Source organism: Pan troglodytes, chromosome 21, assembly GCF_028858775.2.
Source record: "Pan troglodytes isolate AG18354 chromosome 21, NHGRI_mPanTro3-v2.0_pri, whole genome shotgun sequence".
Taxonomy (NCBI): Eukaryota; Metazoa; Chordata; class Mammalia; order Primates; family Hominidae; genus Pan; species Pan troglodytes.
This window is the reverse complement of record NC_072419.2, coordinates 39852504-39865424: the sequence shown is the minus strand read 5'-3', so window position 1 is coordinate 39865424 and position 12921 is coordinate 39852504. Positions and strand designations below refer to the sequence as shown.

Here is a 12921-nt window from a genome sequence, read left to right as displayed (position 1 = left end):
CTGGGTGAGGCTGGGCCTCTGAGGTGCTACATCCCAAGGAGGCCATGGGAGGCTTTAAGTCGGGGTGAGGGGGTGGCCGGTGGGTTGAGTGCCCCTTCCATGTTCCTGAACGCCCTGGTGTTGCCAGGTCCTTACTGGGCTGAGGCCTGGCTAGAAGGCAACTCAGATGGCACCAGTTCAGGGTGGGCATGCCCATCTGGGACTCCAGGCAGGGTCTTCCCTGCGGTTTCTCCCTGGCGGCCCCTGTGGGAGACAGTTTCTTCCACCAGCCTGGCTCCCTGGGCCACCTGCACAGAGGTCCCTGCTGGCACCCTGGCCAGTCCAGTGCCAGGCCGTCCTCCCGACACCCCGCTTCCCAGATCTCTGGGAGCTCCTAGAAAGTGCTGCCACCATCTGAACCACATGGGGCTCTGAGCAGGCTTGAGGCTTGTTCGGGTGTAGTTGTGTGTGCCTGTAATTCCAGCTACTTGGGAGGCTGAGGCAGGAGAATCGCTTGAGCCCAGGAGGCGGAGGTTGCAGTGAGCCAAGGACTACAGGCGCACACTACCACGCCCAGCTAATTTTTGTAGAGATGGGGGTTTCGCCATGTTGCCCAGGCTGGGCAGTGTGTCTTGTTAGAGAAGACAGCTGAGGAGGACGTCGCCCTGCTTTACGTCCTGTGTTGTAAAGGCTTCTTTTGTCCTCCACAAAAACTGTAGCAACAAATCCTCAAAACTAAAAAAACTTCCCTCTGCCATCTTTATTATTGTTATTTTTTGAGACGGAGTTGCTCTGTCGCCCAGTCTGGAGTGCGGTGGTGTGATCTTGGCTCACTGCACCCTCTGTCTCCTGAATTCAAGCGATTCTCCTGCCTCAGCCTCCCCAGTAGCTGGAATTACAGGCACACACAACTACACCTGGCTAATTTTTTTGTATTTTTAGTAGAGATGGGGCTTCACCATGTTGGCCAGGCTGGTCTTGAACTGCTGTTCCCAAGCGATCTGCACACCTTGGCCTCCCAAAGTGCCAGGATTACAGGCATGAGCCACTGTGCCCAGCCCACTGCCATCTTTAGACATGCCCAAGCCCTCAGGCTGACTTATCTGTGGTGGGCGTCTCCTTAGTTTTTGTGCCCTGGGCACCCTGCCTGCCTCCCCCTGCAGTGCAGTTCTGAAGGTGGACACCTCTCTATTACGATTTTTAATAAGAAAGGCTGTGTCCTCCCTCCTGAACGCTGGAGCTGCAGAGGAGGGCACGCAGGCAGGGATGTCCAGCAGGGTCAGGGGGCCTCTTAGGACGGTGTTTGGTTTGAGCTGTGGAAGTAGAGCAGAGGTCTCCGGGCAGGTGCGAGGGCAGAAGGGATCCTTGGAGTGTGAGGGCTGGGGCGAGCTGAGGAGGCCGGGTGCATGGGAGTGGATTGTTGTCTTGCAGGTGACAGGGAGACAGGAGGGTCCCAGACAGGGAGTGGGTGGGGGTGGAGCTGAGCGCAGACATGGCTGGAGCTGCAGCCACAGAACAGACGTCTGAGCTGGGCTGGGGCTGTGGGGACCTGGAGGAAGCCCTCAAGCCTCTGCCTCGTCTGTCGATCTCACGAGCCCACCTCATCTGTAGCCTGCCATCCCCACCATTGTGCCTCACCCCAGCCCCCAAGTCAGGGCCACCGTCCTCTCTGGCGTGGAAGACTGCAGCAACTTCTTTACCTGGCTCCCACCCCGTCCATTCCCTGTAAAGACACAGCCAGAGGCGGCTTTCGAAATGTTGCCATTTTGAAAAACGCACCTCTCTGGCCAAGACCCTTCAATGGCACCCACTGCCTTCAGCATCAAGGTCATAATTTCATGTCCTGGCAGCCAAGGCTGGGCCATTTACAACCCCAGTCACCCTGTCTGTGGCTTTTGTCCCAAGCCACCCGTCCGCCACAGAAACGCTTCCACTGTAAGGAGCAGGTGAGTGTCATTGTGCTGGGGCGCCTTTCCCAATCCTGCGCTGGGCACCTGCTTTGTGGCAGGTGCTGGGGATGATCAAATGTTCTGGGCTGGTGGCAGCACTCGGTCAAGGGCAGGCAGAGCCCTGAAGTCAGGAGAGCTCCGGGCTCATTGGCCAGCTGCCGCCCCCACCCTTCCACCCACTCCCTGCACCTGTCCTCTCCCCTTCCTCACACCTGCACCTGTGACTCACCTGTAACTATTCAAACCTGTCCCAGGGATTGGCTCAGTGCCAGGCCAGGCTGGAGATAGCAACAGTCTAGATGGTGGCCAATGCCCTACAGCTCTCCTAACAAGTCCCCTTAACACAGTCTCTTACGAGCCGAAAGGGACTGAGAATTAGGTGGTCTTCAAAAAATTATTCTCGAAACATACTACTTGAGCAGGACACCAGGCTCCACATAGAGTGCTGGACACAAAGATCAATCCTCAAAGAAACCACAGATTGGTGGGGAGAGAAACAGGTTATAGCAGCAACCAGTTTACAGGGGTGCCTTGGGTGCCAGGCCCTGTGCTAGGGGCTATACCCATGTTGTTGATTCCATTTTACCCTCGCAACACCCCAGAGGTATAGGCATCGTTAGCATCCCCAGCTTACAGAGGAAAAAGCTCAGTGAATAAGTGCCTTGCTCCGAGTCACGCAGGAGGGATCCACTCCCTGGCACCAACAGCTGCTAGCCATCAGGAGTAAACAGCGCTGGGAGAGGACACCCTCCGGTAGCAGAAACCCGCCCCAGCTGGAGGAGGTAGAGGCAGCTACACCAAAAGAAGGAACAATGCCAGGCCTCGGGGCCTGCAAAATGGCAGACGGGGCAGCAAGGACGAGCCCAGTGCGAGGGCCTGGGTGAGCCAGCCCTCAGAAGGTGGGGAGACTGATCCCCGATCACTTCTGGAACTCTGTAGGAGGAACCTAGCAAATATTAACTCATGGGGTGGAAAGGCAGCCTGAGAAAATGCTGATGCGAAGGGGAAGGAAAAGCTGCTGGTGTGTACTCTGGAAAGGAATCTGGCTTAGGGATGGTGGCAACCCAGGGGGAAAGTCCAGCTCTGTCCACAAGAGGGCTCCTGGCAGCAGGCAATGAAGCCCACCTGAGGAGTGGAGTGGGGACTGTTGCTGGTTCCCCCAAGCCTCTTGGAAGGAAGGCTAAGAAGGAGACATGCCTAATCGTGACCCTGACCCTGAAATACCAGCAGTCAGAAACAAGCAGAGACGGGCAAGAGACATGTTTGCTTCCCAAGATCCTATCCCCACCTCAGGACAGTGCCCTTTCTGCTGAGAAACACCAGTTAGCAGGCTCTTGGATGCTGCCCTTGGTAACACATGAAAAGGCTTTCCCTTCCTAACCTTCCAGAGGAACAGATCTTTCACAGTTCCCAATTATTTGTCTTTTTTCTTTTTTTTTTTTGCGATGGGGTCTTGCTCTGTCACCCAGGCTGGAGTGCTGGAGTGCAGTGGCATGATCTCGGCCCACTGCAACTTCTGCCTCCTGGGTTCAAGCGATTCTCCTGCCTCACTTTCCTGAGTAGCTGGGACTACAGGCTCCTGCCACCACGCTGGGCTAATTATTTGTATTTTTAGTAGAGGTGGGGTTTCACCATGTTAGCCAGGATGGTCTCGATCTCCTGACCTCGTGATCCACCTGCCTCAGCCTCCCAAAGTGCTGGGATTACAGGCATGAGCCACTGCGCCCGGCCTCTTTGCTCTCTTTCTGACAAAGGTAACGCACCACTAATTTTTTCTTTTTCAGGTTGATGTAATCTATTGGTGAATAACACATTATTTCAATGATTGTCATTTCCAGAATTCTATTTTCAAATCTGCCTAGTCATTTTCAGACTCTTTTTGCTCATTGTTTTTCAGTGCCATCTTCAGAGGTTTCATATTTTGTATTCTGTATCTGGTGTGCTTTTTTTTTTTTTGCTTTTTTTTTTTGAGATGAGTCTCTCTGTCGCCCAGGCTGGAGTGCAGTGGCGTGATCTCGGCTCACTGCAACCTCTGCCTCCCAGATTCAAGCGATTCTCCTGCCTCAGCCTCCTGAGTAGCTGGGATTACAGGCGCCTGCCACCACATTCGGCTAATTTTTGTATTTTTAGTGGAGATGGTTTCACCATGTTGCTCAGGCTGGTCTCAAACTCCGGACTTCATGATCTGCCCTCCTCGGCCTCCCAAAGTGCTGGGATTACAGGCGCGAACTGCTGTGCCCGGCCTGTATCTGGTGATTGTAATATCTGAAGTCCCAGGGGTTAAATCAATTATTGTTCCTGTTGACTTTGCTAACAATGGCTCATTTTCTTGAAGGTTCAGTAGTGTTTCCGGACAGCTTATAATTGGTTGACACACAATATTGACCCTGAAGGTCCTTAATTATCTTAATTTCTCAACACCAGGATTCCCTGACCTTCCTTCAGTATATACCTGACATGTACAGCTAAGTTTTTAATTTTTGAGACGGGCGTCTCACTATGTTGCCCAGGTTGGTCTCAAACTCCTGGAATCAAGTGATCTCAGCCTCCGAAAGTGCTGGGATTACAGGTGTGAGCCGCCACGCCCGGCCCAGTTTTTCTTTCTTTTTCTCAAGCAGGGACAGAGCTGTTTCCAATTCAGTTTCCATTGCAGATGGGCAGATTTTCCCTGCCGCCTTTTCACGGTGCCAAAGGTGCTGAGCTACCTGCCATTGTGGAAAGGCCCCGGTTTTGTTTCCATACTTTGTATATGCTCAAAACCAAGCCTCACATTGCGCCTAGAGGCAGTCTCCCTCCAACTCTTGAGTTCTTGGAAATGTCCTATCTGTGACCTCAGCAATGCAGTTAAAAGTACATTCATTATAATTTATCTGGCATCTGGGTGTTTTGTGGTCACGAAAAGATTTTCAGCCTGCCATTTCTATGGCACATTCCGTTTCCACCAACATAGTGCTCTTGTGGAGGGCTGACAGTCCCATGACTGAGATCTTGTCATTGTTCTAGGTGGGCAGATTGCAGTGCAGCCCAGAAAGGTTTGCAGTTGGCACCACCTGCACCAAAGATCATACAGCCAACCCCTATGCCATAGGCTAGCCCTTCTCCTCGTCTCCAGATCTAGTAACCAGTCCCTCTCCCCTTGCGTTCTAGGGGATTGTGAAGCTAGTGGTCCCAACGAGCCTCTTGGGCAAGGCTGTTCAGGAGAGGCGGGTCTCAGGGAGAGAGCACAGATGGGTATTTGAGTGACAGAAGTGAGGCCTCAGCTCACCAGCTGGTAAACCGGACTGGCAGCCTGAAATTCCACACACAGGTGTGCCTGCACCAGCCTTAGGGCCACGGAAAGTACCACCCAGGGGCTGCTGGAGGCAACGCAAGCTGTTGGGCTTTTAGGGAGAGTAGTTTGTACAGATTTCAAGGATCCAAAAAATGTTCAGTATCAAAAACCCCCACTTTGGAAAATTATCCTAGGGAAATAAATAATGCAAAGAAATAGTATGCATAGAAGATGTATGCCATACTGGAAAACGCGAAAGCGATCCAATTGCCCAACAGAAGGTGAAGGGTTAAAAAAAATTACGGCCTCAATTAAATGATGCAACCATTTAGCAAATAAATTAAACTGGAAGGCAACAGTAAAATTACCTGTGATTTAACATCAGTGTCATAAGGACATAAGTGAATATTTGACAAGTCCAGGTATGTTAACATTTGTGTTAAAATTTTACAAGAAAATACATGTTACTAGAAAATATATCCACAAGTCCACCACCCTGTTCAGGCAGGACAGATGGTCAGATTCTCTGTGGTTCATTTTTCCTTATTACAAGATAATTTGGCCGGGTGCAGTGGCTCATGCTTGTAGTCCCAGGACTTTGGCGGGGGCGAGGCAGGCAGATCGCTTGAGCCCAGGAGTTTGAGGCCAGCCTGGGCAACATGGTGAAACCCCGTCTCTATAGAAAATACAAAAAATCAGCCAGGCATGGTAGCCCATGCCTGTAGTTCCAGTTACTTAGGGGGCTGAGGTGGGAGGATTGCCTGAGTCTGGGAGGTGGAGGCTGCACTGAGCTGTGATCGTGCCACTGCATTCCAGCCTGGGCAACAGAGACCCTGCCCCCTCCCCACAAAACAAAACAAAACAAAACACCACTTAAAAGAAATAACGGGGAGTGTCTGGAAGCTGTTGTTGGCCCTTGACCGCAGGCCCACTGGTGGGCTCCAGCAGCCAGCCTGGTTGGGCCTGGTCCCCACAGGGCACTGACCAGTTGGTGCAGCTGGCTTTCCAGAGAGGCCAGTTCCAGGCACATGGGGTGCAGACACCCCCTGCTTCATGCCCTTGGACGCTCTTCAGGCCACAACTAGAACCAGTTGAGGCCCCTCTCTCCCTCTTCCTCAAGGATTTGGGAATTAGGGTGAGGGGACACCTCCTAGTGTAGGGACCACCTTTCCTCCCGGTCCCATTCCAGCTTGAGGCAGAAAAGGAATATAGCCTTTTTATTGACTACTTTAAGTAGAACAAACTAAATACATATTTAACAGTTTTGGTTCATTTATACAGTACATTAAATAAGTTATGCAGAGAGTTAGGTAACAAAAATTCCTATCAGAGTAAAATGACAAAGCACAGAAAAACCAGATTCTAATGCATTCTGTGGGTGGTCTCACATTCATCATCCCCCTTTAAAAACCACGCGTGGAGGCTTCGTTTTCTATTTATTTACATTATTGGCTTTCTTTTGTGAGCGGAGCCTTTGTAGCCTCGTCAGGAAGTTGGAAAGCCACGTTAAGGGGACTGAAGGCCTCTCGGCGCAGAAGCCCTTTCAATCATTCGCCTAATGCTTATTGCTGCTTCTCTGCCGACTCCAGGGTAGGGATGGGGCCGTCCCCAACAGACACCAGCGCACATGCCCTATTTGGTATAAGCATCACTGAGTGTACACTGGGCAGCCGTAGGCTCGACCAGATGGGGTCTGTGAGGGAAGCTCCACCTCAGGGGCTGTGGAGGGGGAGGAGGGGACGCAAGGCCCGCCCCTCAGGCCTCCTAACCTTCTCCTGGCTCACGATGGAAAAGGTCACCTGCACCATCATCTTTGGAAATGAGCACGTCGATGCCCGAGGAAAGAGGCAGGTAGTCAACGTTTTGGTTTCACAAGAACTACAGACACTCCAGAGTTGGAAGGGCCCTGCGGAGCCGCTGGCACAGCCCCCACCGCAGTCTGGGCAGGGCTGCTCTCGACAGCTGGCCATCTGGCCCGTGCTGGAACAGTCCATGCTCCGCTGGCTATTCTTCCGTTTGGTTCAGACACGCTACCACCCAGTTTTCTGCAAACAGCTTTAAAAAAAAAAATCTAAGGAAGTTGGTTTGGTCTACTGACCTGGGAGCCTGGAAACCTTGTTTCTAGTTCAGTTCTGAAGAAAGCCTCCAAGAAGTGTTCTATTTTCAGTGATTTATTCAATTCTACAGTTTCCAGGACAGATGGCCATCCGGTCATTCTGTTTTCATTTTGAAGAGCTCACTACCGTACAATTCCAGCTGTGCTGAACCTTCAAACGCACTCGTTGCGATATCCTCTAGAACTACCCAGAATGATGTCTATACCCTTTGCAAGCAGGTGACAAGCCGAGACTTACTAACTCTGGGACAGGGCTGTACAAAGTAAAGCATGGGTTTTCTGTCTGGAAGCTGAAGACGTCAAGTTGACACTAAGCAGTGATGAACTCCTGGTGACCTTCTGGCCCAAATGGGCAAAGGAAATCCACGCTGCAGAGAGCGGGCAGCAGCCAAGGCCAGGTGTGGACTTGTGGTGGCAAGATGTGTCCTGTTTCCAGACAGACATTTCTAACCCAGCACTGCCCTAGAAATAATCTACGCGATCGGTGACCCCACGGTCACCCAACCGTGCCTGAGCGGATCTGCTAGAGCACCAGCCCTGGAGCTGCAGGGCCCCCCAGTGTGGAGTGCCCCCACCTCCCGAGGTGGACTGCCTAGGCCTAGGCTTAAACAACTTCTTGAGTCACCTTCCCCACTGGATGAGTCAGGCACGGTGCAGGCAAGTGGGAACAAAAAGGACAAGCAAAGACGTGAAACCCAGCCCTCAAGAAACTCTGGGGACATCTGGCATCTTTGGTCTTCTCTGGTCCCTGCAATCATTCCTCACTTGGCCGACCATAATGTCCCACAACTCATCAGTGTTCCTTGGCGGGCGGTGCTGAGCACTGGTCTCACCCTAGACATGTCTGGCTGATGGCCAGTCACATGTTGCATCTCTTTTTAGTTTCTAGGTTTCTGAAGAGCCTGCGCTTGACTGATACCTTCTGTACCACCATGCCAGCTCCTCTTTGCCTTTTATGTCACTGCAAATATTAACTGTAGAGGTCAGTCCTCTAAGCAGGCTGAATTTCCACTCCCCACCTGGTAGCTGAGGTGCTGTCAGCAGAGGCTGGGAACCACGCAAGGAACCTGGATTCGCTCCTGCGCCTCTAGCTGCCTACCCCGCCCCAATGGTGCTCCTCCTCCTGACCAGAGAGTTGGAGAATTTCAGAAAGGGATTCTTGAAATGTGAATAGAAGGTCCTGGGCAGAGGCCCTCGTGACTTCTGTGTGAAACTGACCAGAATTAACACAGCAGAAGGTTTGCAAACTGAGCTTCAGTGTGGAATACTGCCCAGGTTTGCAGATCAGCCTCTGGGCAGCACGAGCAGGGTGGAAGAGCATTACAAAGATTCAGAAAACGAAACTGTCACAGCAACCACAGCCCACAAGAGCAGGCCAGGCTCTGCACACCAAACCTAAGCCTTAGCCACAGAAATGGGCATCGAGCCCTAATAAATATTATTTTGTTGGTTTTGGCTCCTTATTCCAACCAGTAAAAGCATGAGCTACCCTGGCTAGTTTTATGGCCACTGGAGATTTTAAAAACCTGCTCAAGACCGGACACAGTGGCTCATGCCTGTAATCCTGGCACTTTGGGAGGCCGAATCACCTGAGGTCCGGAGTTTGAGACCAGCCTGACCAACAAAGAGAAACCCCGTCTCTACTAAAAATACAAAATTAGTTGGGCGTGGTGGCGCATGCCTGTAATCCCAGCTACTCAGAAGGCTGAGGCAGGAGACTCGCTTGAACCTGGGAGGCAGAGGTTACGGTGAGCCGAGATTGCGCCATTGCACTCCAGCCTGGGAGACAAGAGAGAAACTCCGGTCTCAAAACAAACAAACAAACAAAATAACAACAAAAAACCTGCTTAAGGTGTTAATCCAACAAATCCATGAAAAACTAGTAAGCTGTTGTAATGGCTCTGTGACCTGTGAGACAGCCATGTCTCATGCAAATGTGGCCCTGTCCGGGGTACTGACTCCGTCCCCCTTAGAGTTCCCCACCAAGGACTGTGGCTTAAGGAGGCAGATGGGGTCGGGGGATACCCATGTATTAGGCTGACTGGAAAACTGTGGGGCTTATGTGTTCCACAGCAAAGGAACATGATTCTCTGCTGTTGTTTCACTGGTCACACCTTACTTTAGGCAATGGAAATCTAGGCATTTTAAAGGTGTCGTGCACTAGATTTCTTTGTAAGACTGAAAATGCTTGGTTAGAATAAATTAGGGACTTGAAATTCTTTAATTTTGCCTTTTTTTTTTTTTTTTTTGAGACAGAGTTTTGCTCTGTTGCCCAGGCTGGAGTGCAGTGGTGGAATCTCGGCTCACTGCAACCTCTGGCTCACAGGTTCAAGAGATTCTCTTGCCTCAGCCTCCTGAGTAGCTAGGATTACAGGTGTGTGCCACCACACCCGGCTGATTTTTCTATTTTTTTTTTAGTAGAGACAGGGTTTCACCATGTTGGCCAGGTTGGTCTTGAATTCCTGACCTCAGGTGATCTGCCTGCCTCGGTCTCTCAAAGTGCTGGGATTACAGGAGTGAGCCACTGCACCCAGCCAGGACTTGAAATTCTTACAGTAAGATGTACCTGTATCCAAGGAGAAGGCTACCTGTGTGGATCCCTTTTCCTTTATGGTACTGACAGCTTTTATTTTAGACTCTGGTCAGTGCACAGAAGGTGGAGATTTAAACTTGTGCTTCAAAGGCCAGCTGGAGCAGGGCCAATTAAGCTTACTCCAACTGATTTCTGGGTGTGAGAGGATGCCAGAGGCTCAAAGATGGAGAGCAGGAGGGGTCGGGGTCCTCAGACTCCCATCAAAACCAAAAAGACAGGCCGGGCATGGTGGCTCACGCTTGTAATCCCTGCACTTTGGGAGGCCAAGGCAGGTCACCTGAGGTCAGGAGTTCGAGATCAGCCTGGCCAACATGGTGAAACCCTGTCTCTACTAAAAATACAAAAATTAGCTGGGCGTGGTGGTGGGCACCTGTAATCTCAGCTACTCGGGAGGCTGAGGCAGGAGAATTGCTTGAACCTGGAAGGCAGGGGTTGCAGTGAGCCAAGATCATGCCACTGCACTCCAGCCTGGGCAACAGAGTGAGACTTTGTGTTAAAAAACCACCACAACAACAAAAAACAAAACCCAAAAAGACAGGGAAGAATGTGGGAGGCAGTTCCTAACATTCTGAAAGGGATATAAGTGATGTCCCATTTGAAAATGGGAAGCTAGGAAGAAAAATTGATCAGCTTTTCCCAAAATGGTTCACATTTCATAAAACCTTTCTGATGAGCTCAAGGAGGGATGCTATCAGATAACACAAGAGAAGGAAACAGAAGTTGTGTGCCTGATGATAAATCAACATAGTAGATATAATGACCTGTAACTATGAGGTCTGAAGAATTCTTTGAGGTCCAGGAGGGCTTTTCAGATGAGACCAGGCCTTGACAGTGGGGGCAAGTCCTACCAACCTGCACAGCACATCCAGCAGGACAACTGTGGCTCAGCAGGTGCCAAATGGAGCCCATGGGCAGAAGATGCCCACAGCGTTCCAGATGTGTGTGGTCTGAGAGATAAAAGGACACAGAACAAGATGACTGTGCAAATAGCCAAGTGGTGGCAGAAGTTCTGCATTTCCAAGAGATGATCCACTCAATAATTTGACGATACTAGTTGGCCAACATGCTCAGAGAAAACAGACTATCCACAACTGAGCCTCATTCTCTCTCAGATCAATCCATGTGCTGGAAACTATTTTCTGCACAAGCAAAATCAAATGAGAAAAAAAACCGGTCCCAAACTAAAGTAGCCAGCAAGGTTGGAAAATCTTGTCCAAAATCATCTGTGATGTGGGGTAAGTTTTATTTGTTTATGTTTTTGCTACTACGGGTGCTTTTATTGCAACAGTGACTTCTTTCCTGTGGACTCTGAGATCTTATCAAGTCTGAACAGCAGGGTTGAGAAGAGTCCTGAATGCCGCCTGTTGCTTACCCAAGTCCCCGTGAGGCCAATCAGTGTCATCTGCTGAGGGTGGAGATGGGGCCGAAGGAGCTATTCAGGGGTGAGGCAGGCCGCTCCCTGACCGAGGAGCCTCCTCCACAGCCTGCTGCCTGCCGCCTCCAGCCTGCCTGAGCACATTGGACAGTCTGCTGACTCAAGGAGATGGGGAGGGGAGCTGGTGGTCTACACTGAAAAGGGGCTGGCTAAGTCAGCTTCAGTGGAGAGAGGAACAAACCAGGAAAGCCATGGAGGAGGCAGCTCAGGCTGGCTGCCCATGTGCAGAGAATGGCACACTGGCTCCGCAGACAGCAAGTGCACAGAGAGGCTGTGGGGTGTTATTATCCAGGCTTGGACTCTTCCTGCCTCCAATTCATTTCTTGCTGATGACCCGGCAGCTACATGCACGGGTTCCAACAGCCAGTCCCTCAGCCCAAGCACTCTGTGGTGCTGAGCAGCCATCAGGGTAAGCAGAGTCCGGGGCTCAGAGTCCGTTGGTGTCGATAGCTGTCACAGAAGCAGGTGTTGAGGAACGCGATGTGGTTGCCGAGGTCTTGTCGAGGGCTGGGCTGGGCACGCTGCAGTCGGCGGACCTGGCAGAGGAGCCCCTGCCTACAGGAAGCAGCGGCCGGCCCTGGCTGTGGGGGCTCTGGCCATGCAGGTTCTGACCACAGAGGCGGTGGTGCCGCTCCCAGTCCTTGTGCTGGCAGAAAGAGCCGCAGTATCGCGCGATATTGCAGCCACTGCATGTCTCGCTGGCTTTGCGGCCACAGTTCCAGCAGTTCTGCAAGACACAGGCATCAGTTAGTGGTTGCTGGGATTGAGGGGCAGGCTTGCCATTCATTCCCTGCACAGTAAAGCAAGGGGCTGCATGTAGAGAACCCCAGCTTTGGAACTACATACACCTGTGGTCAACTCCGCCCTCTACTGCTGTTTAACTATGAGAAATACACACTGCCTTTCTGAGTTTCCTTCATCTGTAAAACAAGAAAACTACTTCCCTGCAAGATGACAGGAACAGTGAAATGAGATGTGTGTGTGGAAATACCTCACACAGCACCAGCCTAGGGCAGGTGGCCATCTCTCCTGCCTAAGGCATGGACTCATCTTTTGACTCATTTTAATAGTCAGAAACCAAACCAAACTCTGTGCCAGGGTCTCCCCCAAGAGCCATCTATCCTAAGACCACATGTGTTAAGACGAACATTTATCCTACTCCTTTCTGCATGTGCCACCATGCCTGGCTAATTTTTGTAATTATACATTATATATATATATATATATATATACACACACACACACACACACACACACACATTATATACTATATATATATATATACACACACACACACACACACACACATTATATACTATATATATATACACACACACACACACATTATATACTATATATATATATATATAGTAGAGATGAGGTTTTGCCATGTTGGCCAGGCTACGCTTGAACTCCTGGGCTCAAGTGATCTGCCTGTCTCAGCCTCCCAAAGTGTCAGGATTATAAGCGCCCAGCTGATATTGCTTCCCTCATTAGAGAATAATCTTCATTGTTTTTACTGATAATCTGACTCAACGAAGGCTGCTGCTGCTGTTTTTTCTTTTGGAGACAGGGTCT

General features: G+C 50.8%; 1 protein-coding gene across 15 annotated transcripts in view; it reads right to left on the bottom strand.

Annotated features, from left to right (window-relative positions):
* Positions 1 to 6401: 6401 nt before the first annotated feature.
* The window catches only part of CBFA2T2 (CBFA2/RUNX1 partner transcriptional co-repressor 2), a 156655-nt gene continuing 150135 nt past the window's right edge, over positions 6402 to 12921 (bottom strand). For 12 of the 15 annotated variants that reach the window (XM_063802825.1, XM_063802826.1, XM_054674879.2 and 9 more), the window contains one exon: positions 10888 to 12070. In XM_063802825.1, coding sequence (XP_063658895.1) covers positions 11771 to 12070 — 300 coding nt within the window. In that variant the 3' untranslated portion in view covers positions 10888 to 11770. Of the gene's footprint in view, positions 12071 to 12921 lie in introns of all 15 variants that reach the window. The other 3 variants (XM_001158443.7, XM_054674875.2, XM_001158388.8) reach the window with 1 other exon arrangement.